Genomic DNA, 23,032 nt, shown 5'->3' on the forward strand with positions numbered 1-23,032 from the left:
CATCACACATACATGCATACAACATGATACATCACACATGCATGCATACAACATGATACATCACACATGCATACATACAACATGATACATCACACATACAACATGATACATCACACATGCATGCATACAACATGATACATCACACATGCATGCATACAACATGATACATCACACTTGCATGCATACAACATGATACATCACACATACATGTATACAACATGATACATCACACATGCATACATACAACATGATACATCACACATGCATGCATACAACATGATACATCACACATACAACATGATACATCACACTTGCATGCATACAACATGATACATCACACATGCATGCATACAACATGATACATCACACATGCATGCATACAACATGATACATCACACATGCATGCATACAACATGATACATCACACATACATGCATACAACATGATACGTCACACATGCATGCATACAACATGATACATCACACATGCATGCATACAACATGATACATCACACATACAACATGATACATCACACATGCATGCATACAACATGATACATCACACATGCATGCATACAACATGATACATCACACATGCATGCATACAACATGATACATCACACATGCATGCATACAACATGATACATCACACATGCATGCATACAACATGATACATCACACATGCATGCATACAACATGATACATCACACATGCATGCATACAACATGATACATCACACATGCATGCATACAACATGATACATCACACATGCATGCATACAACATGATACATCACACATGCATGCATACAACATGATACATCACACATACATGCATACAACATGATACATCACACATGCATGCATACAACATGATACATCACACATACATGCATACAACATGATACATCACACATGCATGCATACAACATGATACATCACACATGCATGCATACAACATGATACATCACACATGCATGCATACAACATGATACATCACACATGCATGCATACAACATGATACATCACACATGCATGCATACAACATGATACAGTCAGGACAAAAAAAGCATGTTGGTTTGAGAACTTAAAAAAATCCCAGTTTTCCCGAGATTCAAACTCTTCAACATTCAAACTATTCTTACATTCATACTACATTCTGTCAACCTTTCAGTTCAGCTTCAGCATTGGAGCATTCACACACAATTCTTTCAGGAATTTCTTCATCTACTTAATATTATTATAATAATTAAATGTAGCTTACCACATTGAATGTGTGGACTGCATGAATGATGTCTTCTCAGTTCTCACTGTAACGCAATTTGAGTGTCTAGAAACACACTAAATTAATTCAATATTACTATTATTAATAAGGTAAACAAGTTATCTTTTGAAGGAGTAGTCAGTAATCTGATTACTTCTTCCCAGTTTAACTGTGGTGACACTATCTAAATGAAAGTAAAACAGATGTCATCTTTTTTGGACAACATGTTTGACCTCGAACAGTACAGTAGAAAATGGATGGATGGATGTTGACTATGCTCATGCTATTTTTAGTGTGACATGTCTCTAAAGATGAATGTGAAAATGACAGTAATTATTGTCCACCAGCAGGGGGAGCTCATCACTAGTACTTCTGCGTGGAGGCTGGCATGTGGTACATTATTTCCTGTGTGTGTATGACTTATTCAGAGGGAGAACAGCACACTAGTATGGATTGCAGGAATTAATTTGAGGATGTTTTTATATGAATAAGGTGGATTGGATGTTAGCCTGGGAAGGCATTCCCCTGAAGGTCTTCTTCATGTGTCAGCTGGAAGTACCCTGACTGCTGTGAGGGGAAACTGATGAGATTGTGAGATCATATGTTGGTGCAGGACAATGTCTCATGTGACTGAGCAAAGCTGGACTTTTATCAAGAAAGTTTGTTTTCTCCCGTCCCGTAGATGTCGAAGAACATCTTTTTCGTGAGCAGGAAGAGGAACCACAGCCCCCCCACATTAAAGAGGAAGTTGAGACGCCACAGACCCATAATGTTAAACTGACCCTTCACATTAAAGGGCAAGCGGAGGACCCACTGAACTTACACATCAAAAATAAAGAGGAGGACCCACTGAACCCTCACATTAAAGAGGAAGAGGAAGACCAAGAGCCGCCGCACATTAAAGAGGAAGAGGAGGACCAAGATACGCCGCACATTAAAGAGGAAGAGGAGGACCAAGAGCCGCCGCACATTAAAGAGGAAGAGGAGGAAGAGGGCATCAGTCAGCCTAAATGGTTGGAGGAGTTCCCAGTGACTGGTGTCCCTGTGAAGAGTGAAGATGATGAGGTGAAAGGTGAAAGTGAGGAGAGGGGAGGGGGGGAGCCTCCAAGCAGCAGCTCAACACAATACATGACAACAGAAGCTGATGGAGACCACTGTGGAGGATCACAAGCAGACAAGCTCTTAGCTCCACTATCAGATAGTGAGGACACAACGTCACACTCTCCTGACACTGATGATGAAGACTCTAAAGATGATAAGACATGTCACACTGACAACACTCACTTCACATCTTCTCACTCTCACAAAACATTTAAATACCATAGTTATCTGAAAAGACACAAGAGAACACACACTGGAGAAAAACCTTTTTCTTGTTCACTCTGTAGTAAAGGTTTTGCACAAAGTCACGATTTGAAAAGACACATGAGAACACACACTGGAGAAAAACCCTTTTCTTGTTCACTCTGTGGTAAAGGTTTTGGACTTAGTCACGATTTGAAAAGACACATGAGAACACACACTGGAGAAAAACCCTTTTCTTGTTCACTCTGTGGTAAAGGTTTTGGACTTAGTCGCAATTTGAAAGGACACATGAGAACACACACTGGTGAAAAACCTTTTTCTTGTTCAATCTGTGGTAAAGGTTTTACAGAAAGTAATCATTTGAAAAGACACATGAGAACACACACTGGAGAAAAACCTTTTTCCTGTTCGACCTGTGGTAAAGGTTTTACAAATAGTACAGATGTGAAAACACACATGAGAACACACACTAGTGAAAAACCTTTTTCTTGTTCAATCTGTGGTAAAGGTTTTACAGAAAGTCAGAATGTGAAAGTACACATGAGAACACACACTGGTGAAAAAACTTTTCCCTGTTCAATCTGTGGTAAAGGTTTTACAAGAAGTACATATGCGAAAGTACACATGAGAACACACACTGGTGAAAAACCTTTTTCTTGTTCAATCTGTGGTAAAGGTTTTGCACAAAGTAATAATTTGAAAAGACACATGAGAACACACACTGGAGAAAAACCTTTTTCCTGTTCGACCTGTGGTAAAGGTTTTACAAATAGTACAGATGTGAAAACACACATGAGAACACACACTAGTGAAAAACCTTTTTCTTGTTCAATCTGTGGTAAAGGTTTTACAGAAAGTCAGAATGTGAAAGTACACATGAGAACACACACTGGTGAAAAAACTTTTCCCTGTTCAATCTGTGGTAAAGGTTTTACAAGAAGTCAACATTTGAAAGTACACATGAGAATACACACTGATGAAAAAGCTTTTTCTTGTTCAACCTGTGGTAAAGGTTTTACAGAAAGTCAACATTTGAAAGTACACATGAGAACACACACTGGTGAAAAATCTTTTTCCTGTTCAACCTGTGGTAAAGGTTTTACACAAAGTCAAAATATGAAAGTACACATGAGAACACACACTGGTGAAAAATCACATTCCTGTTCAATCTGCAACAGAAGCTTTTGTGACCGATCAAACCTTTTAGCACACATGAGAAGACACCCAGGAGAGAAAGTGTTGAGTTGCAGTGTGTGTGGTGAAAGATTGTCTTCTAAGTACCAGTGTAAGAAACACAAGTGTGCTGGTGAGAACAGCAGCAGCAAATGAAACTGCAGGATTTGAAATAAACTGTCCAGACTTTCATTTTGACTTTCTAACAACATCAGCACATATAACATGTGTGACATTGTTGTTTGTCCAACAATCTTTTTAATATGCTTCTACATTTATAGATTAGATAGTTGGAAATATAAAAGTATTACTTATTTGTACTTGTAATTGTTGATAATCCCATAGATTATCACCTTTATATGATATACATATGTACTGGTTCACATCTGAAACATCTTCTGGACCACTTCAGGAAGCATATTATTATTTACTTTATACATCATTTAAACAGTTGTCTTTTATACAATTTTAAAATGTGTGACTTTATGAATCATTTGTTGGGTCTCTGTAATCCATTTTATTAATCATCTTTACTACTCTCTTTTGTAATATGATGATTGTGTTGTGATTTTTTTATACTTTAACTTAATATGTATGTACTTGTACGTTTATGCAATAAAAAGTGAGAGAAAATGGCTGAGTTGTCTGTGGAAGGATGTTTTGTTTTTACTAACATACATTTGTGGGTTAAAAAAAAATCCCCACTATTGTGTTTTAAACATACTTTACCTTTTTTTTTCTTTCTTTCTTTTTTAACATCCCCAAAACAATATCAGTCAAAGTTTGGAATGTCAGGCAAAAGCCAATATTGTACATCATCTCACAGAGCTTTATTTTGCATACATTCATGAAAAAAAAAAGTTTAATTTGTTTCCCTATCACAGAACGAACAAGTGTTGTCTTCAATTGCAAAACAACATCTTAAAAAATATTTTAAATTTTTTCCTTAAATTAACTCCTTGGCGTTTGGAAGAATGGAAACTTTCAAATTATGAGTTTTATTTTTTTGTTCCGGAGAAAATACAATAAAGAAGAAATGGTAAATAATTAAAAAAAAAATATATATATATATTTACTGGAATTACAATATTTTGAACAAAAGCCTTTATAATTGCTTAAAATATTGTGTCTGTTTGCAGGTCATACTTAATGAAATCTTCAAATAACAAAATACTTTTATCAGTCAATAAGTGCATCAGTGACCAAATGCCTTTTTCAAACCATTGCTGTTCAAAGATGGATTTGTTTCTCATTTTAATATAAGAACAATTCCATAGTGGAGTATTGTGTGTGATGAAGTTGTGTTTGTAAATTAGTTTCCAATACAACAACACTTGCTGGTAGGGATGGGTACTGTTCACTTCTAATTCCATGTTTTATGTGTTATATATGTCAATATATTGTGTGTTTGTATTTTGCCAACATGGTAGAATCACATGGGGCTTCACGGTGGAAGAGGGGTTAGTGCGTCTGCCTCACAATACGAAGTTCCTGCAGTCCTGGGTTCAAATCCAGGCTCGGGATCTTTCTGTGTGGAGTTTGCATGTTCTCCCCGTGACTGCGTGGGTTCCCTCCGGGTACTCCGGCTTCCTCCCACTTCCAAAGACATGCACCTGGGGATAGGTTGATTGGCAACACTAAATGGTCCCTAGTGTGTGAATGTGAGTGTGAATGTTGTCTGTCTATCTGTGTTGGCTCTGCGATGAGGTGGCGACTTGTCCAGGGTGTACCCTGCCTTCCACCCGATTGTAGCTGAGATAGGCGCCAGCGCCTCCCGCGACCCCGAAAGGGAATAATCGGTAGAAAATGGATGGATGGATGGTAGAATCACATGATAGGCAGATTGGTACCGGGCCGCAGAAGAATTTTTTATAAAAAAAAAAAATTCTTAACTCAACAAAAAAAACACAATATACACTTACAATTAGTGCACTAACCACAAAAACCTCCCTTTTTCATGACAAAGAAGAAAAAAAGAAAAAAAAAGGACCCCCCTGATTCTAGTGGCATTTAAAAAACTGTTTTTATTCTCTCTCCATATTCCCAACTGACCACAAGACTCAAAAGACAACATTTTCGATGGAGCTTGGGCGGTTTATAACTTGTCGAATTTCCCGGCAAATCTGTACTGCTTCCCGAAGCGGTCACGGGGCTTCTTACGTCATCATTTCTGGCTCCTCCCCTGAATGAAATAGGCCTCCATACACGCCTGGTGGAAACACCCCCTCCATTAGTCCACACACGCCTCCAAGCCTCCGCACCATCGGAAGCGGACCAAGGATCGCTGGCTGACACCGATATATCAATTTAATAGCATGACACATAGATAGAAAAATACAAAAAAATGGAAAAAAGCCGATAGGGCTGGGCGATCAAACAATGTCAATATATATTGCAAATATTGCAAAAGACATCAAATCGAAACCAATTAAAAAAATAGTCATTTGAAAAAAATACATAGGGCTGGGCTGTAAAACAATACAATATATATAATGATAGACACATGACTGATGTTAAAAAAGTAGGAAAATGGCCAATAGGGCTGGCTGATAAAACTAGACAAGGACTGGGGGGGGAGCACGCTAGAGAGAGAGAGCGAGAGAGAGAGAGAGAGAGAGAGAGAGAGAGAGGGAGAAAACCAAATTTATGAAGAGGGAACGTGCGCCCTCCTGTGGACTTCTGCTGCAACTGCACACACAAAGAACTTCATTACTTCCAAGTGTGCCTTATTTAGTGTCCCAGACTTCCAATTCCTCCTTTACATGTTTAGTGTATAAGTATTAATTAAACAACTGTTTAATATATGAATATTAAAAACTTTTTTAGTATATAAATATTAAATAAATATTTAGCATATAAATATATTTAAATATATATATATATATAGAGAGAGAGAGAGAGAGAGAAGAGAGAGAGAGAGAGAGAGAGAGAGAGAGAGAGAGAGAGAGAAAGAGAGACCAGACTTCATAAGTGGGAATGTGCGCCCTCCTGTGGACTTCTACCGCAACTGCACACACAAACAAATTCATTACTTCCAAGTGTGCCTTATTTAGTGTCCCAGACTTCCAATCCCTCCTTTACATGTTTAGTGTATAAGTATTAATTAAACAACTGTTTAATATATGAATATTAAAAACTTTTTTAGTGTATAAATATTAAATACATATTTAGCATATAAATATATATATATATATATATATATATATATATATATATATATATATATATATATATATATATATATATATAGAGAGAGAGAGAGAGACAGAGAGAGAGAGAAGAGAGAGAGAGAGAGATGTGATTCATGACAATTTCCCCAGACTCCAACACAATAGTTTAAATATGACATAATAAATGAATGAAACAATAACAGCAGAGCATTGGTGTTCAATAAATGACATGATCTCCTCATCATTCCAACACATTTAGCAACTTTTGCCCTCAGGTATTTTAACCATGAGATATTTTCCTCTATTATTACTCCTAAGAAATAATTTTGTTGAATATATTCTATTGGTGTATCATCAATAACAATCCTGATTGGTATATTACTTTTGCAATTGCTAAAGAGCATTATTTTGGTCTTCTTTAAATTCAGAGACAATTTGTTTGTATTAAACCAAGTTTTTAGCTTCATCATCTCCTCAGTTACAGAAGTCAGAAGTTGCTTCACGTGGTCACCTGCACATGTAATTGTTGTATCGTCAGCAAAGAGGATGAACTCCAGCAGTGTTGATACCTGACATATTTTGTTGATATATATAATGAATAGTGTGGGTACCAGTATGGACCCCTGGGGGACTCCACAGTTATGTTCATGAGTGTAGATTGATGTTGGTCCATCTGAACAATCTGCTGTCTCTCATTTAAGTAGCTCTCCAGCCATTTCCCTGCCAATCCCCTTATGCCGTAGTTTTCCAGTTTATTTACCAACATCTGGTGGTCAATGGTATCGAAAGCCTTTTGCAGGTCAATAAAAATTCCTATAACAAATTTGTTCTTCTCCATGCCATTAGTAATGTACTCTATTAAGTCAATTAGAGCTAATGAAGTTGAGCTATTTTGTCGCAACCCATAATGACAATCGGATAATAATTTGTGCTTTTTAATGAAGCCACAAAGTCTATTATCGAATAATTTTTCCAATATTCTTGATAACTGTGGCAGAAGGGAGACGGGCCGGTAATTTGTGAAGTGGTGTTTGTCTCCAGATTTGAAGATGGGGATGACTTTTCAGAGTTTTACACTTTTTACCTGCCAAGGGAGTTTAGTGCAGTGTTTATACTGTCTGTTTACATCCTGCCACGGGCGGACTCCACTACAGCGCTAAAGCTGCTGCATGACGTCATCAGTAAACAAGAGACCCCACACCCTGATGCTGCGTTCACGGTAGCTGGGGATTTTAACCACCGCAACCTAAAGAGTGTCCTCCCAAAATACCATCAATATGTGAACTTTACTACGAGGGAGATAAACACCCTGGACCAGGTGTACTGCAACGTGAGGGGAGCTTACAAGGCTGTACCCAGACCACACTTTGGACTATCTGATCACATCTCAGCTTTTCTACATCCAGCGTCCCAAGCAAGCCCCCCCAGTGAGTAAAACTGTTCAAGTTTGGAATGAGGACACTGAACTAGTGCTTCAGGACTGCTTTGGGAGTACAGACTGGGACATGTTTAAAACTGCTGCTCAGAGGGATGACGGTACTGTGAACATGGAGGAACATGCTTCCGGTGTAACTGGCTACATCAGCACATGCGTGCAAAACATTGTTCCCAGAAAACAATACAAGATATACCCAAACCAAAAACCCTGGATTAATGTTCGGTCCAAGCTACATGCCCGCTCCACTGCATTTCTCTCAGGCAACGCTGAGGACTACAAGAAGGCCAGATATGACCTGTGTAAATCCATCAGCGAGGCCAAGGGACAATGCAGACTAAAGCTGGAGGGATTCTACTTCAACACAGATTCCCGGCGCATGTGGCAAGGCCTGCAACACATCACAGACTACAAGCAGGGGAGCAGGGGGGTCACAAACAGCCAACGCTCACTGCCAGATGAGCTGAATGAGTTCTACGCCCGCTTCGAGGTCCTCAACACCAACTAACAGAGAGGGGTTCTGACCACGGAGCCCACGCAGGACCCACCGCTCACTATGACAACAGCAGAGGTACGTACAGTTCTGAAGAAAACAAACCCACGGAAGACAGCCGGCCCAGACAACACCCCTGGCCAGGCCCTCAGGGTGTGTTCATCAGAGCTGGCTGACGTACTTGCTGACATATACAACTTGTCACTAACACAAGCTGTTGTGCCCACCTGCTTCAAGACCACCACCATCGTGCCCCTGCCAAAGAAAAACACTGTGACCTGTCTGTTGCACTCACCCCAATAGTGATGAAGTGCTTCCAGAGGATAGTCATGTCACACATCAAGAAGACCATCCCAGACACACTGGACCCTCTACAGCAGGGGTCACCAACCTTTTTGAAACCAAGAGCTACTTCTTGGGTACTGATTAATGCCAAGGGCTACCAGTTTGATACACACTTAAATAAATAGCCAGAAATAGCCAATTAGCTCTTTTTACCTTTAATAAATAAATCTACTAATATATAAAAAAATGGGTATTTCTGTCTGTCATTCCGTCGTACATTTTTTTTCCTTTTACGGAAGGTTTTTTTTGTAGAGAATAAATGATGAAAAAAACACTTAATTGAACGGTTTAAAAGAGGAGAAAACACGAAAAAAAATGAAAATTACATTTTGAAACATAGTTTATCTTCAATTTCGACTCTTTAAAATTCAAAATTCAAACTGAAAGAAATGAAGAGAAAAACAAGCTAATTTTAATCTTTTTGAAAAAATTTAAAAAATAATTTATGTAACATCATTGGTCATTGTTCCTGATTAATATTAATTTTAGAGTTTTGATGACATGTTTTGAATAGGTTAAAATTCAATCTGCACTTTTTTAGAATATATAACAAATTGGACCAAGCTATATTTCTAACAAAGACAAATCATTATTTCTTCTGGATTTTCCAGAACAAACATTTTAAAAGAAATTCAAAATAATTTAAAATAAGATTTAAACTTGATTCTACAGTTTTTCTAGATTTGCCAGAATCATTTTTTTGAATTTTAATCATAATAAGTTTGAAGAGATATTTCACAAATATTCTTTGTCGAAAAAACAGAAGCTAAAATGAAGAATTAAATTAAAATGTATTTATTATTCCTATTTTCTTTCTTTCTTTCTTTAGTTTATTTCGAACATGAATATTTACAACACAATACAATACAGACAATAAAAATGATTTACAATTTAAAAAAAAATACTTGAACATTTATTTAAATTTTCAGGAAAGAAGAGGAAGGAATTTAAAAGGTAAAAAGGTGTATGTGTTTAAAAATCCTAAAATCAATTTTAAGGTTGTATATTTTCTCTAAAATTGTCTTTCTGAAAGTTATAAAAAGCGAAAAAAAAAAAAAAAAAAAAAGGAATGCATTTAAACAAGTGAAGACCAAGTCTTTAAAATATTTTCTTGGATTTTTTAAATTCTATTTGAGTTTTGTCTCTCTTAGAATTAAAAAGGTCAAGCAAAGCGAGACCAGCTTGCTAGTAAATAAATACAATTTTGAAAATAGAGGCGGCTCACTGGTCAGTGCTGCTATTTGAGCTATTTTTCGAAAAGGCCAGCGGGCAACTTATCTGGTCCTTACAGGCGACCGGTGCCCGCGGTCACCGAGTTGGTGACCCCTGCTCTACAGTTTGCCTACCGGCAGAACCGGTCCACTGAGGATGCAGTCAACACCGTCATCCACACCACCCTCACCCACGTAGAGGGCAAGGACACCTATGCCAGGCTATTATTCATCGACTACAGCTCTACTTTTAACACGGTCATCCCACAAAAACTCACAGCTAAACTCCTCACTGTTGACTGGGTCCTGAACTTTCTCACAAACCGGCCCCAGTCAGTCAGTATCGGCAACCAGACATCAGGCACAAAGGTTCTAAGCATTGGGACCCCCCAAGGCTGCGTGCTGAGCCCCCTATTGTACACCCTCTTCACACACGACTGTGTGGCCTCCCAGAACAACACCACTATCATCAAGTTAGCAGAGGATACTACGGTCGTCGGACTGATCACCGGGGGAGCTGAGGCAGTGTACAGAAGGGAGGTAGCGGAACTGGTGGCCTGGTGTCAGAACAATAATCTCTCCTTGAACACAGACAAGACCAAGGAGATGATTATTGACCCAAGGAGAAGGAGTGCACAGTACACACCTCTGTACATAGGGGGGACAAAGGTGGACAGGGTGAAAACCTGTAAATTCCTCGGGACCCACATCAGCGAGGACCTCACCTGGGATCACAACACCCAACAAACAATAAAGAAAGCCCAGCAGCGACTGTACTTCCTAAGAAGGCTGAGAAAATTTGGCATGCCACCCAAAATTCTCGGCAACTTCTATAGAAGTACGTTTGAGAGTGTCCTTACCAGCTCAATCACGGTCTGGTATGGAAACTGCACTGCTAAGGACAGGAAGGCACTCCAGCGAGTGATTAAAACTGCTCAGTACATATCAGGAGCAGCCTTCCCCTCACTACAGGACATGTAGTCTACCAGGGCCACCAGGAGAGCACACATCATCATCAAGGACAGTACACGGTCTCTTCAGCCTCCTACCATCAGGCAGACCATATAGGAGCCTGAAATCCAGGACTACCAGACTGACAAACAGTTTCTACCCACAGGCCATCAGGCTTGTGAATGCTAACTTTTGAATGCTAGCTCCCTCCAACTCCCCGTTTTTACTTTTGTCTTTTTGAACAAAAGACAGCTACCTTGACCACCCCCGAACTGTGAACCATCACTGTAGACACGTTTCACCGTTGATCACTAAAAACACTTTAACTGCTGCTGTTCCCCAAGGTCACCTCCATATTTATACTGTTGACTGTCAATCAGAATGTGCAATAATGTTATGTTACTTACTGTGTCTTGTATATACATTTTTATTTTTATTTTTAGCTAAGTACCGTGTGACTTGTTGAAGGGTGGACTAGCAAAGTAAGATTTTCATTGTACGGCAAACTGTGTGTTTAACTGTGCATATGACAATAAACTATCTTGAATCTTCAATAAAAAAGGGATTTGATGTAATATTTTGATATTCACACATCGCATATTTACACACACGCATTTTACTAGAATACCCTTATGAGCATTACATATATCAATATCAAGTACCTACTGTACTGTTTACTTGTTGAAATACCCTTTTTAGAGCAAATATCTGCCGAAATGGCCACTTTGTTTCTGCCAAAAATGTATTTTAAGTAATAGTTTGAAATAGATACATCTCATCTCTGCATATTTTCCTAAAATACTCTTATGGGCATTACACATATATAAATTAAGGACCTACTGTACTGTATACTTGTAGAAATACCCTTTACAAAGCTAAAATATACCAAAACAACCACTCTGCTGCTGCCAAAATTTGATTTCAAGTAATATTTTGATACTGACAAATCTCATCTCTGCATAGTTTACTAAAATACCCTTATGAGCATTACATATATCAAAATCAAGTACCTACTGTACTATTTACTTGTTGAAATACCATTTTAGAGCAAATATCTACCCAAATGGCCACATTACTGCTGCCAAAAATGTATTTTAAGTAATATTTTGATACTGACACATCTCATCTCTGCATATTTTATTAAATACTCTTATGGGCATGACATATATATAAATCAATTACCTACTGTATACTTGTAGAAATACCCTTTACAAAGCTAAAATATACCAAAACAACCACTTTACTGCTGCCAAAAATTGATTTCAAGTAATATTTTGATATTTGCACATCTCTTCTCTGCATATTCTAATGGAATACCCTGATGGGCATTACACATATATAAACCTAGTACCTACTGTACTGTTTACTTGTTGAAATACTCTTTTAGAGCTAAAAACTACCAAATTTGCCACTTTACTGCGACCAATAATTGATTCCAGATAATATTAACAATAATAACAGAATTGTCAGAATAATTGTATATAAGTTATAAAACAACTTTGTGTTCCATTGAGTTCAGGTCCCCTGCGAGAAGACCAAAACTGTCTTTCATCTTATCAAACAAAAGGCTTGTAAAACTCCACTGTCTGCGATGGGATGCAACATGGAGGTGTCGGTTTCTTTGATCTGTTGACAGCCACAGGAAGACCTTTTCTTGACCCGAGATCTACAAAGCTGAGAGGGAGCAAACCTGACGCGGCTCAAGGCACCTTTTCTTTTAACTGTTTATGACCGAGTGTGACAGCCGTTTACGACCCCCCTCCCTTTAGAAGCAGCTATGTAATCAGAAAAGGCCCAAATAGACGAGGACGTGTGGAACTCCCTCGTCAGAGCGTGGTGGGAAACTGTACGAAGTTGCAGCCCAGACGTTTCTCCTCATGAGCTAAATTGAATCCTGTCTGTGTTTGATTACTTTGCTCCCTGTCTTGTTTAATAGATGTCATCGGCAAAAATGTCAAAGAATTTCTCTGAAACACAATATTATACATTCTGAAAACGATAGCAAGAATATACTTACAAATTTCAGAAAATGTCACGAGCAAACACTTTGTTTAAAAGGTTTTTACTGCCTTTTTAGCCCTTTGAGACATTTGTGATTTAGGGCTAGATGAATAAACATTGATTGATACTACACAAAAATTCAAAATAACTGAAGAAACATCACTGATAAACATTGGAAAACTGTCACTGAACGTCTTAGTGTGATGTCAATTTGTGACAGACAAATAGTACACAGTTTCGACATGGTGAGGACATTGATGGGCTGACTCACTGTCTTACGGATTACCTCAACTTCTGACCTGCCCTGCTAGGACCGTTCAGTGCTACCCTAATGACAAACCCTGGGTAACACAGGAGGTTCAAGCTGTCCTCAACAAGAAGAAAGCTGCCTTCAGGAGTGGAGACAGGGAGGCAATGAGAGCAGCACAGCGGGAGGTGAGAGGACGCGTGAGGAAGACTAAGGACAGCTACAAGAAGAAGCTGGAGCAAAACAACATGATGGAGGTCTGGGAAGGTGTGAAAACCATCACAGGCCACAAGACAAAGACCAGAGCAGTAGGGGGGGGACAATAAAGAGGGCCAATGAGATTAAGAACTTCTTCAACCGGTTCAACCAGAACCGGTTGAAGTGGGGGATGTCCTCCCCAACCCTCATCACAGCCACCCCCTCTTCTTCTCCCCCCCAGCCATGGTTGCAACCCCCTACTCCTCCTCCTCCTCCACCAGACATTAGTCATCTCTGTGGACCAGGTCAGAGGTCAACTGAGGAAGCTGCATCCTAGAAACTATGGTGCGCACCTGAATATCTGGTGTGCACTATGTAATATTTAAGTACAGTCTTTATTTTCCAATCAATTCATTTTTTAACATGAATTGATTAACGTGGACCCCGACTTAAACAAGTTGAAAAACTTATTCGGGTGTTCAATTGTACGGAATATGTACCGAACTGTGCAATCTACTAATAAAAGTATCAATCAATCATTCAATCAATTCCTACATGCAAACAAAGTGTTACTGTTCAAACTGTGTGTAATGCAACAGTATTTAAAATTATTAAATATACTCGTTAAATAATGTGTCCTCCTTGTTTTTAATGAATAATTAAGGCCTACTATGCTACTGTATTTTATTGCTGTTCATGATGGTGGTACTTGAAAATCCAAGTATTTTCTGAGGTGGTACTTGGTGAAAAAAGTTTGACAACTACTGATGTAGTGACATTGTAAACTACATCGGCAGACACCATTTTGTTTTACCTAAACGGCGTCTGCTCATACATCGCGCTTCCAACGAGATCCCGTCACCCCCCCCCCCCCCCCCCCCCCCCGAGTAAAAAGGTTCCACAACTGTTCACGTTATACCATCTCATCTCATTGTCCATCATGTGAATGTTTGAAGTGGAACTAAATGTGATCTCTGAAAGGGGTACACATTATTACCAAAGCAGGGCCCCCATCCACATATACAATACTACTACATATCTGATGAAAAACAACATTATTTTTGTTTTTTTAATTATAAGTGTGCCAAACCACCTCTATTTGGACATTATCTAATGCAGGGGTGTCCAAAATGCGGCCCGGGAGCCATTTGCGACCCGCAGCTGACCCGCCACACATTCTGCAAAAATTGCAAAATTGATAGTATTGCAAAAATTAAAACATTTAAAAAAAGTGAAATGAAGTGAAATATAATGAGAAAACGTGTTAATGTTGACACAAAGTTGCCATGCAGGCAGTTTTTTTTTTCTTGTGTCTTTATTTTGTTTTTTTCCATTGCTCAAAAAAAGGACAAAAAAATCTATGTTATAATGATTTATTACTTAAAAGTTATCACTTTAAAATGTTTTATGTCGAAAAATATTGCATATGTTGTGTGGTTGCTATATAAAAACATCAAAATTTGGACAAAAGAGCATAAAATAAACAAAATAATAGTTCAAACTTAAAATCGAAATATATATTGGAAGTTTATCTTGAAATTTAAGTGTTAAAAGTAAAAAAAACAATCTAATAAAAATGCATCACTTTATGAGTGGGGAACCTTTCGGATCTCAAATATATTTAGTAGGATTTTATTTAACTTTTCACTGTGATTACTCAAAAATATTAAATAATTAAAATCAAAGGTGTCCTGCATTATTGATCTTTGAGGGCTTGAATTGTTAAATAAAGGAACTCTCCTGAAGGAATCAATAAAGTACTATCCATCTATCTAAATACTGCATATTTCAGTTTTACTATAAAAAACAAAGTTGTCTTTGACTGAAAAGGCACAAAACCTTATTTGTTTTACTTTATATCAACTTCAAGTTGATATAGAGATTTACTGTAAGCCTTAAATAAAATTAAAAAAATAATAATTTGACTTATTTTTAACATTTTAGTGACTGAGACCCTCTATGCTCCCCAGGAACCCTAAGGATTAAACCAAAAAATCCATATATGTTGTTATGGTTGGAAAATGAAAAATATCAAAATGGCCCCTGCATGCTTAAATTTTTCCGTGTTCGGCAGTCTGTGGAAAAAGTTTGGACACCCCTGATCTAATGGAAATGACTGCTGCAAACACGTCATGTTCATGATGAAATATAAAGTTAGTAAAAATGTGAGAGTAAGAAGTAAACAAACCTGTTCTGTGTAACACAACTTGAGCTTTCTTGAAAACAGCCTCCAATAGTTGACGTAGTCTCTCGTTCTCTTCTTTTGTCCGAGAAAGTTCCTCTTTGTACTCTGCTATCGTTCTTTCACACATTTTCACACAACAAAGTTCCTCCTCATACTTTTCTATCGTTCTTTCGCACATTTTCACACAATCACAACACTTTACACTCACACTTGATCTTAACTAAGCGATGTGTTGATCAAATCCGCGTCTCTTTGTTAGCGGCTAACATGCTAAGTTAACTAGCATGCTAAGCTAATTGGCGCGCTCAAACAACTATCAAGCTAAGCGGGCCTAATAATCTCCAAATGTGGCTGAGACGAGTGGAGTTTATCCTGACACGGAGGATGAATAAAGTGTAGTTAGTAGCGATGTGAGGAGATGTGCCGAGGCTTAGAAGCGTGTGTGGAGAAAAGGAGGACTTTGCCGCAAAGCGCATATCTTCCAAGCATGCGTCCGTAGGGGCGGGGCCAAAGAGTCATAGTTGTGATGTTTTGAGCTAGGGAGTTTAAGAACTACACTACCCAGCATGCAACAGTAGTGACGAGCATGCGCGGTAGCCCCGTGAAGTGGTGTCGTATGTCGCCATGCAGACAGCTAGAATGTGGTTATGAGCACGCTGTGTGAGTCAACGTTGAACACACCTCGTCTGCATTTATTACAATTAGACAACACAATAAGTGCATTAAAAACAGTACTAGTTAATTATTTTCATGCATACATGATTTAAAGTAAAATACGGTTTATATATTTGAAATATCATTTTTGATTGATTGATTGATGGATTGATTGATTGATTGATTGATTGATACTTGTATTAGTAGATTACACAGTACAGTACATATTCCGTACAATTGACCACTAAATGGTAACACCCCAATAAGTTTTCAACTTGTTTAAGTCGGGGTCCATGTTAATCAATTCATGGTACAAATATATACTATCAGCATAATACAGTCATCACACAAGTTAATCATCATAGTATATACATTGAATTAATTACATTATTTACAATCTGGGGGTGGGATGCGGATTTTTGGTTGATATCAGTACTTCAGTCATCAACAATTGCATCAACAGAGAAATGTGGACATTGAAACAGTGTAGGTCTTACTTGGTAGGACATGTACAGCTACCAGAGAACATAGTGAGTTCAGATAGCATAAGAACAAGTATATACATTAGAAGAACATTTGATTATTTACATTAGGTTATTTATAATCCGGGAGATGGGATGTGAATGGAGGAGGGTATTAGTAAAGGGTTGAAGTTGCCTGGAGGTGTTGTTTTAGAGCGGTTTTGAAGGAGGATAGAGATGCACTTACTTTTACACCTGTTGGGAGTGCATTCCACATTTATGTGGCATAGAAAGAGAATGAGTTAAGACCTTTGTTAGATCGGAATCTGGGTTTAACGTGGTTTGTGGAGCTCCCCCTGGTGTTGTGGTTATGGCGGTCAGGAAGTAGTTGGACATGTACTTCGGTATCAGGGAGGTGTCGCGGATTTTATAGACTAGGCTCAGTGCAAGTTGTTTTACTCTGTCCTCCACCCTGAGCCAGCCCACTTTGGAGAAGTGGGTTGGAGTGAGGTGTGATCTGGCGTGGAGGTCTAAAAGTGACCGGACTAGCTTGTTCTGGGATGTCCGGAGTCTAGATTTGAGAGTTTTGGAGGTGCTGGAGTATCAGGAGGTGCAAGCGTAATCAAAAAAGGGTTGAATGAGAGTTCCCGCTAGAATCTTCAAGGTGCTTTTGTTGACCAGAGAGGAGATTCTGTAGAGGAATCTCGTTCTTTGGTTGACCTTTTTGATGACCTTGGTTGCCATTTTATCACAGGAATGATTAGCCTCTAGAATGGAACCTAGGTAGGTGATCTCATCTTTCCTGGTGATAACGATGTCACCCACTTTTGTTGCCATGTGTTGTTGTTTGTGGTTACCCGTAGGAAGAACTATGTCGAGCTGCATGAATAAGTTGGCTTTAATTAAGTCTTCAGCAGGACAGCAATTGTACGTACGCACTAGAGATGCGCGGTTTGCGGTCACAACCGCGGAGTCCGCGGATAAACCGCGGGTCGGGCGGGTGACATGACGAAAAGATAGATTTTAAATAGATTCGGGCGGGTGGCGGTTGAACCAATTCGGAAATATATATTGGAATAATCCCAGGAATGTAGGCTCAAAAAAACTTCTTCGTTTGTCTTGTCTTTATTGCACAAGATGTAATACAACCACACAACAGCTCTCATGTCTCTAACGCTTTTCCCTGGACAACGCGAACTCTCACTTCCTGTCGAAAACGTCACTTCTCTATCTCTCCCGGAAGTCCCGCCCCCCAGCCAAAGTCATTGTTTAACACCTCGTAGCCAGCCGCTACATTATACATAGTTAAATGTTATGTTGAAGAGGTTCATTTAGCCTACTGACGTGTATTTATAAATGGTTGGTTTATACAGGCTAGTAGGTAAAGTGTTGTACCTGACAACTCTTGATGGTACAATCCATACATCACGTCACAGACAACGTCACGCTAACATCACGTGACACCTCTCATGAAGGCTGCAGAAGCAAAGTAGCCCAAACTTGTCAGCTACAACACTTTACCTTACTAGCCTATAGAAATCAACCATTTATAAATAGTTAAATGTTGTTACCCACATACGAAAAACGAGCAGCACTCTTTGAAACAGTATGTGGGCATACTTTTATTTTGAAGTGTCTCGTTTGGTCCGTCGACGGATGTAAGGAAGCTACTTCCGGGTGTGGCCAACGAGGTATTTGTCAATTGTTGGTTTTTTACTTAGTAAAATGTTTGATCCACATGCTGTGCATGTTATTATTTTTACGTTTGTAACCTGCTTTATTTATTACAGTTTTCACGGTGAATTTGAATGGAAAATAATTCTTTTAATAAATCAGTTCAAGAAAGCCATTGTGTCTGTGCTATTTCTAACCTCACTAATGCCTTGCATCGTCTATATTAGATATATAACAACGGGCGGGTGGGTGTGGCTTTGATGAAATGTTGGTTCGGGTGGATTGCGGGTGGATGACGACTTTAGTGATGTGGTTGCGGGTGATATAATTGCCTATCCGCGCATCTCTAGTACGCACTGCATGAGAGGGTGGTAGTATCTGACTCCTCGATGTGCACACCCTGGTGGTGTGTTCTAGAATTACAACAACAAAACAGTCATTTTACCAAATCATCTACATCCTTCCCTTTTAGTTAAGCGTCCTTAAAAAAAACAAAAGAAGATAAGTGAAATGAATATCCACATGCCCCTAAAACTGACCAACACGCCGGATTGTAGTCAGCTGGAGGCGTGTCTTAATGAAATTAAACAATGGATGTCCGCTAACTTTTTGCAACTCAACGCCAAAAAAACGGAAATGCTGATTATCGGTCCTGCTAGACACCGACCTCTTTTTAATAATACAACTTTAACATTTGACAACCAAACAATTAAACAAGGCGACTCTGTAAAGAATCTGGGTGTTATCTTCGACCCAACTCTCTCCTTTTAGCCACACATTAAAAGCGTTACTAAAACGGCCTTCTTTCATGTCCGTAATATCGCTAAAATTCACTCCATTCTGTCCACTAAAGACGCTGAGATCATTATCCATGAGTTTGTTACGTCTCGCCTCGACTACTGTAACGTATTATTTTCGGGTCTCCCCATGTCTAGCATTAAAAGATTACAGTTGGTACAAAATGCGGCTGCTAGACTTTTGACCAGAACAAGAAAGTTTGATCACATTACGCCTGTACTGTATATACCTTTATATACATATATACATACATATATACCTATACTGTATATACCTTTATATACATATATATATACATATATACCTATACTATATATACCTTTATATACATATATACATACATATATACCTATACTGGCTCACCTGCACTGGCTTCCTGTGCACTTAAGATGTGACTTTAAGGTTTTACTACTTACGTATAAAATACTACACGGTCTACCTCCATCCTATCTTGCCGATTGTATTGTACCATATGTCCCGGCAAGAAATCTGCGTTAGAAAGACTCCGGCTTATTAGTGATTCCCAAAGCCCAAAAAAAGTCTGCGGGCTATAGAGCGTTTTCCGTTCGGGCTCCAGTACTCTGGAATGCCCTCCCGGTAACAGTTTGAGATGCCACCTCAGTAGAAGCATTTAAGTCTCACCTTAAAACTCATCTGTATACTCTGGAATTTAAAGACTCCCTTTTTAGACCAGTTGATCTGCCGTTTATTTTCTTTTTCTCCTATGTCCCACTCTCCCTTGTGGAGGGATTCCGGTCCGATCCGGTGGCCATGGATGACGTAGTGGCTCTCCAGACCCAGGATGAACCGCTCATCCAGAGTCGGGACCCAGGATGGACCGCCCTCCTGTGTATCGGCTTGGGACATCCCTGCGCTGCTGATCCGCCTCCGCTTGGGATGGTTTCCTGCTGTGAACGGGACTCTTGCTGCTGTGTTGGATCCATTATGGATTGAACTTTCACAGTATCATGTGAGACCCGCTCGACATCCATTGCTTTCGTCCTCTCCAAGGTTCTCATAGTCATCATTGTCCCCGACGTCCCACTGGGTGTGAGTTTTCCTTGCCCTTATGTGGGCCTACCGAGGATGTCGTAGTGGTTTGTGTTGTGGTTTGTGCAGCCCTTTGAGACACTAGTGATTTAGGGCTATATAAGTAAACATTGATTGATTGATTGATATGTAACTGAGATCAAATCTCTTAACTGTGTAGGGTGAGTACAAACAATTCACCATCTCTATGGAATATCTAAACAAATTATAGAACAGCTAGAAAAATACTATCTCAAAATAAATCACACGTGCATTTTTCTTTTCTTACTGCACATACTTTGGATTGGGTCTGCAAACTCGACCTGCACGTGTTGTGTAAGCTGTGTCAGTCTGCGTCGTGAATCTGGGTCGAATTGGTGATTTACTTTCCGTTTGCCTAATCACTGTCTTTTCTCTCAGTGGTGTGGGAGGGACCAAGTCCACCATGGTATGTCTACCATCCTGAGAGTCTGCTTCGCCGTTCTGGAACGGTGTTGGTGGTTGTTCTTGAACCGGGACGATGTGGCGACGATTCCTCCTGTATCTTCTCCCATCGGACTGGATGATGTAGGAACGTGGCTCTTCGCACGACTTTTCCACTATTCCAAGTCGGTCATGTCCAGCAGGAGTCTGCATACGGATCACTTGCCCTTCTGCCAAGGGAGTCAGTGGGCGACTTGACTTGTCGTAGTGACATTTCACTGTAGTTCTCTTGTCGACTAGTCGAGCGTGTACTTGTGTTGAGTCTTTTGCTGTTGGCTGTAGTAGTCTGGTACACACTGGGATAGCTGCACGCGTTAGTCTTGATATTAAACGTTCGGCAGGGGAACCAAGGTCTGCATCTCGGGGAATGTTTCTGAGGTTCAGGAGGTTTAGGAAGACATCAGTTTTGTCCCGGTGGGATTTCTCCATCAGTTGCTTGTCACTCCTGACAGCTCTTTCCGCGAGTCCATTCGACTTGGGAAACTCTGGGCTACTGGTGGTGTGGATGAAGTCCTGCTCTTCAGCAAATTTTCTGAATTGCTCACACTTGTACTGTCTTGCAATATCAGATAGCAGTGTGTGTGGTGTACCGTGCAATGAAAAATGTCTTTTCATTTTGGAAATTACAGCTGTCGCTGTGATGTTTTGTAGAAGGTCAATTTCAAACCATCCAGAATAGGAATCCACTATCACCTGGTAGTGTTGTCCACGCCATTCAAAAATGTCTGTAGCAACTGTGGACCACGGAAGGTCTGGAACTGGATGGAGATGAAGTGGTTCTTTCTGCTGATGTGGTTTTGTGCTGTTGCACACTGTGCAAAAAAGTAGTTCTTTAGTGATGTCTCGTGACATTGATGGCCAAAAGATGATACCTCTTGCTCTGCGTTTGGTCGCTTCAATGCCTGGGTGACCTTTGTGTACAATCTTAATGTACTCTTTTTGTAGTGACGTTGGAATGACTGCTTTCTGCCCTTTCATGACAATTCCATCTTCCACAGTGAGTTCGTCTCTGTAGGGGAAGAAAACTTCAATGGCAGGCTGCAGCTGAGTCTTTCTGGCAAGCCATCTACGCTGGATAACTACACTGAGTCTGCATTACTTCAACCTCCTCCATGTGCTTCTTGAGCTCTCCCAGGCGGGCTGTAGAAATGTAGCTCACCGACATGACGTCGAAAGAACTACTGTCAGATGGGCTCTCACTGTCTGTTGCATTAGGGGCTCTTGAAAGAGTGTCAGCCAAGTACATGTGCTTTCCTTTTTTGTAGATTAGGCTTATGTCATAGCTTTGCAAGCGTAGCAGCATCCGCTGAAGACGGGCCGGGGCATTGTGAATTGGTTTCTTCAAGATAGTCCCCAACGGTTGGTGGTCAGTTTCTACTGTGGTGGCCTTGCCGTACACATAGTCTCTGAACTTGGTGCATGCAAACACAACAGCTAGAAGCTCCTTCTCAATTTGAGGGTATTGACTTTCTGTTTCTGTAAGGGTGCGGGATGCAAAGGCTACTGGCCTTCCATTTTGCATGAGGCAGCTCCTAGTCCAAAGCATGACGCCTCACAGGTCAGCCTGACTGGCTCTTTGACATCTTAGTAGGCCAATACTGGTGGAAAGGAGAGACATGCTTTCAGGCGGTCGGAAGCATCTTGGTGTTGCTGGAACCAGCACCATGCGGTCTCTTTGTGAGTCAGCTTCCTCAGTGGCGTTGCGATGTCACTGAGGTTTGGAATGTGCTTGCCAAGATAGTTAACCATTCCCAGGAAACGTAGAAGTGAAGTGACATCTGTGGGGACTGGCATGTCTCTGATAGCAGCAGTTTTGGAGGGGTCAGCTTTCACACCTTTACTTGTGAAGATATGACCAACGTAGCATACTTAGTCAAGTCGAAATTTGCATTTCTGCGGGTTGAGTTTGAGGTTTATTTCCTTCACACGTTCTAGCACCTTTTTTAGGTTGGCGTCAT

The 23,032-nt window shown here is 39.8% G+C and overlaps 2 protein-coding genes across 5 annotated transcripts in view; both read left to right on the plus strand.

The window, feature by feature from the left end:
- The window catches only part of LOC133537307 (oocyte zinc finger protein XlCOF6.1-like), a 275,459-nt gene extending 261,102 nt beyond the window's left edge, over positions 1–14,357 (plus strand). For 3 of the 4 annotated variants that reach the window (XM_061878325.1, XM_061878327.1, XM_061878326.1), the window contains one exon: positions 1,944–4,375. In XM_061878325.1, coding sequence (XP_061734309.1) covers positions 1,944–3,895 — 1,952 coding nt within the window. In that variant the 3' untranslated portion in view covers positions 3,896–4,375. Of the gene's footprint in view, positions 1–1,943; positions 4,376–13,656 lie in introns of those variants that run through there. The other variant, XM_061878335.1, reaches the window with a different exon arrangement.
- LOC133537310 (oocyte zinc finger protein XlCOF22-like) overlaps positions 1–23,032 on the plus strand; it is a 340,825-nt gene that overhangs the window by 298,662 nt on the left and 19,131 nt on the right. The gene's annotated exons all lie outside the window — the stretch shown is intronic.

Source organism: Nerophis ophidion, linkage group LG18, assembly GCF_033978795.1.
Source record: "Nerophis ophidion isolate RoL-2023_Sa linkage group LG18, RoL_Noph_v1.0, whole genome shotgun sequence".
NCBI classification, from domain to species: Eukaryota; Metazoa; Chordata; class Actinopteri; order Syngnathiformes; family Syngnathidae; genus Nerophis; species Nerophis ophidion.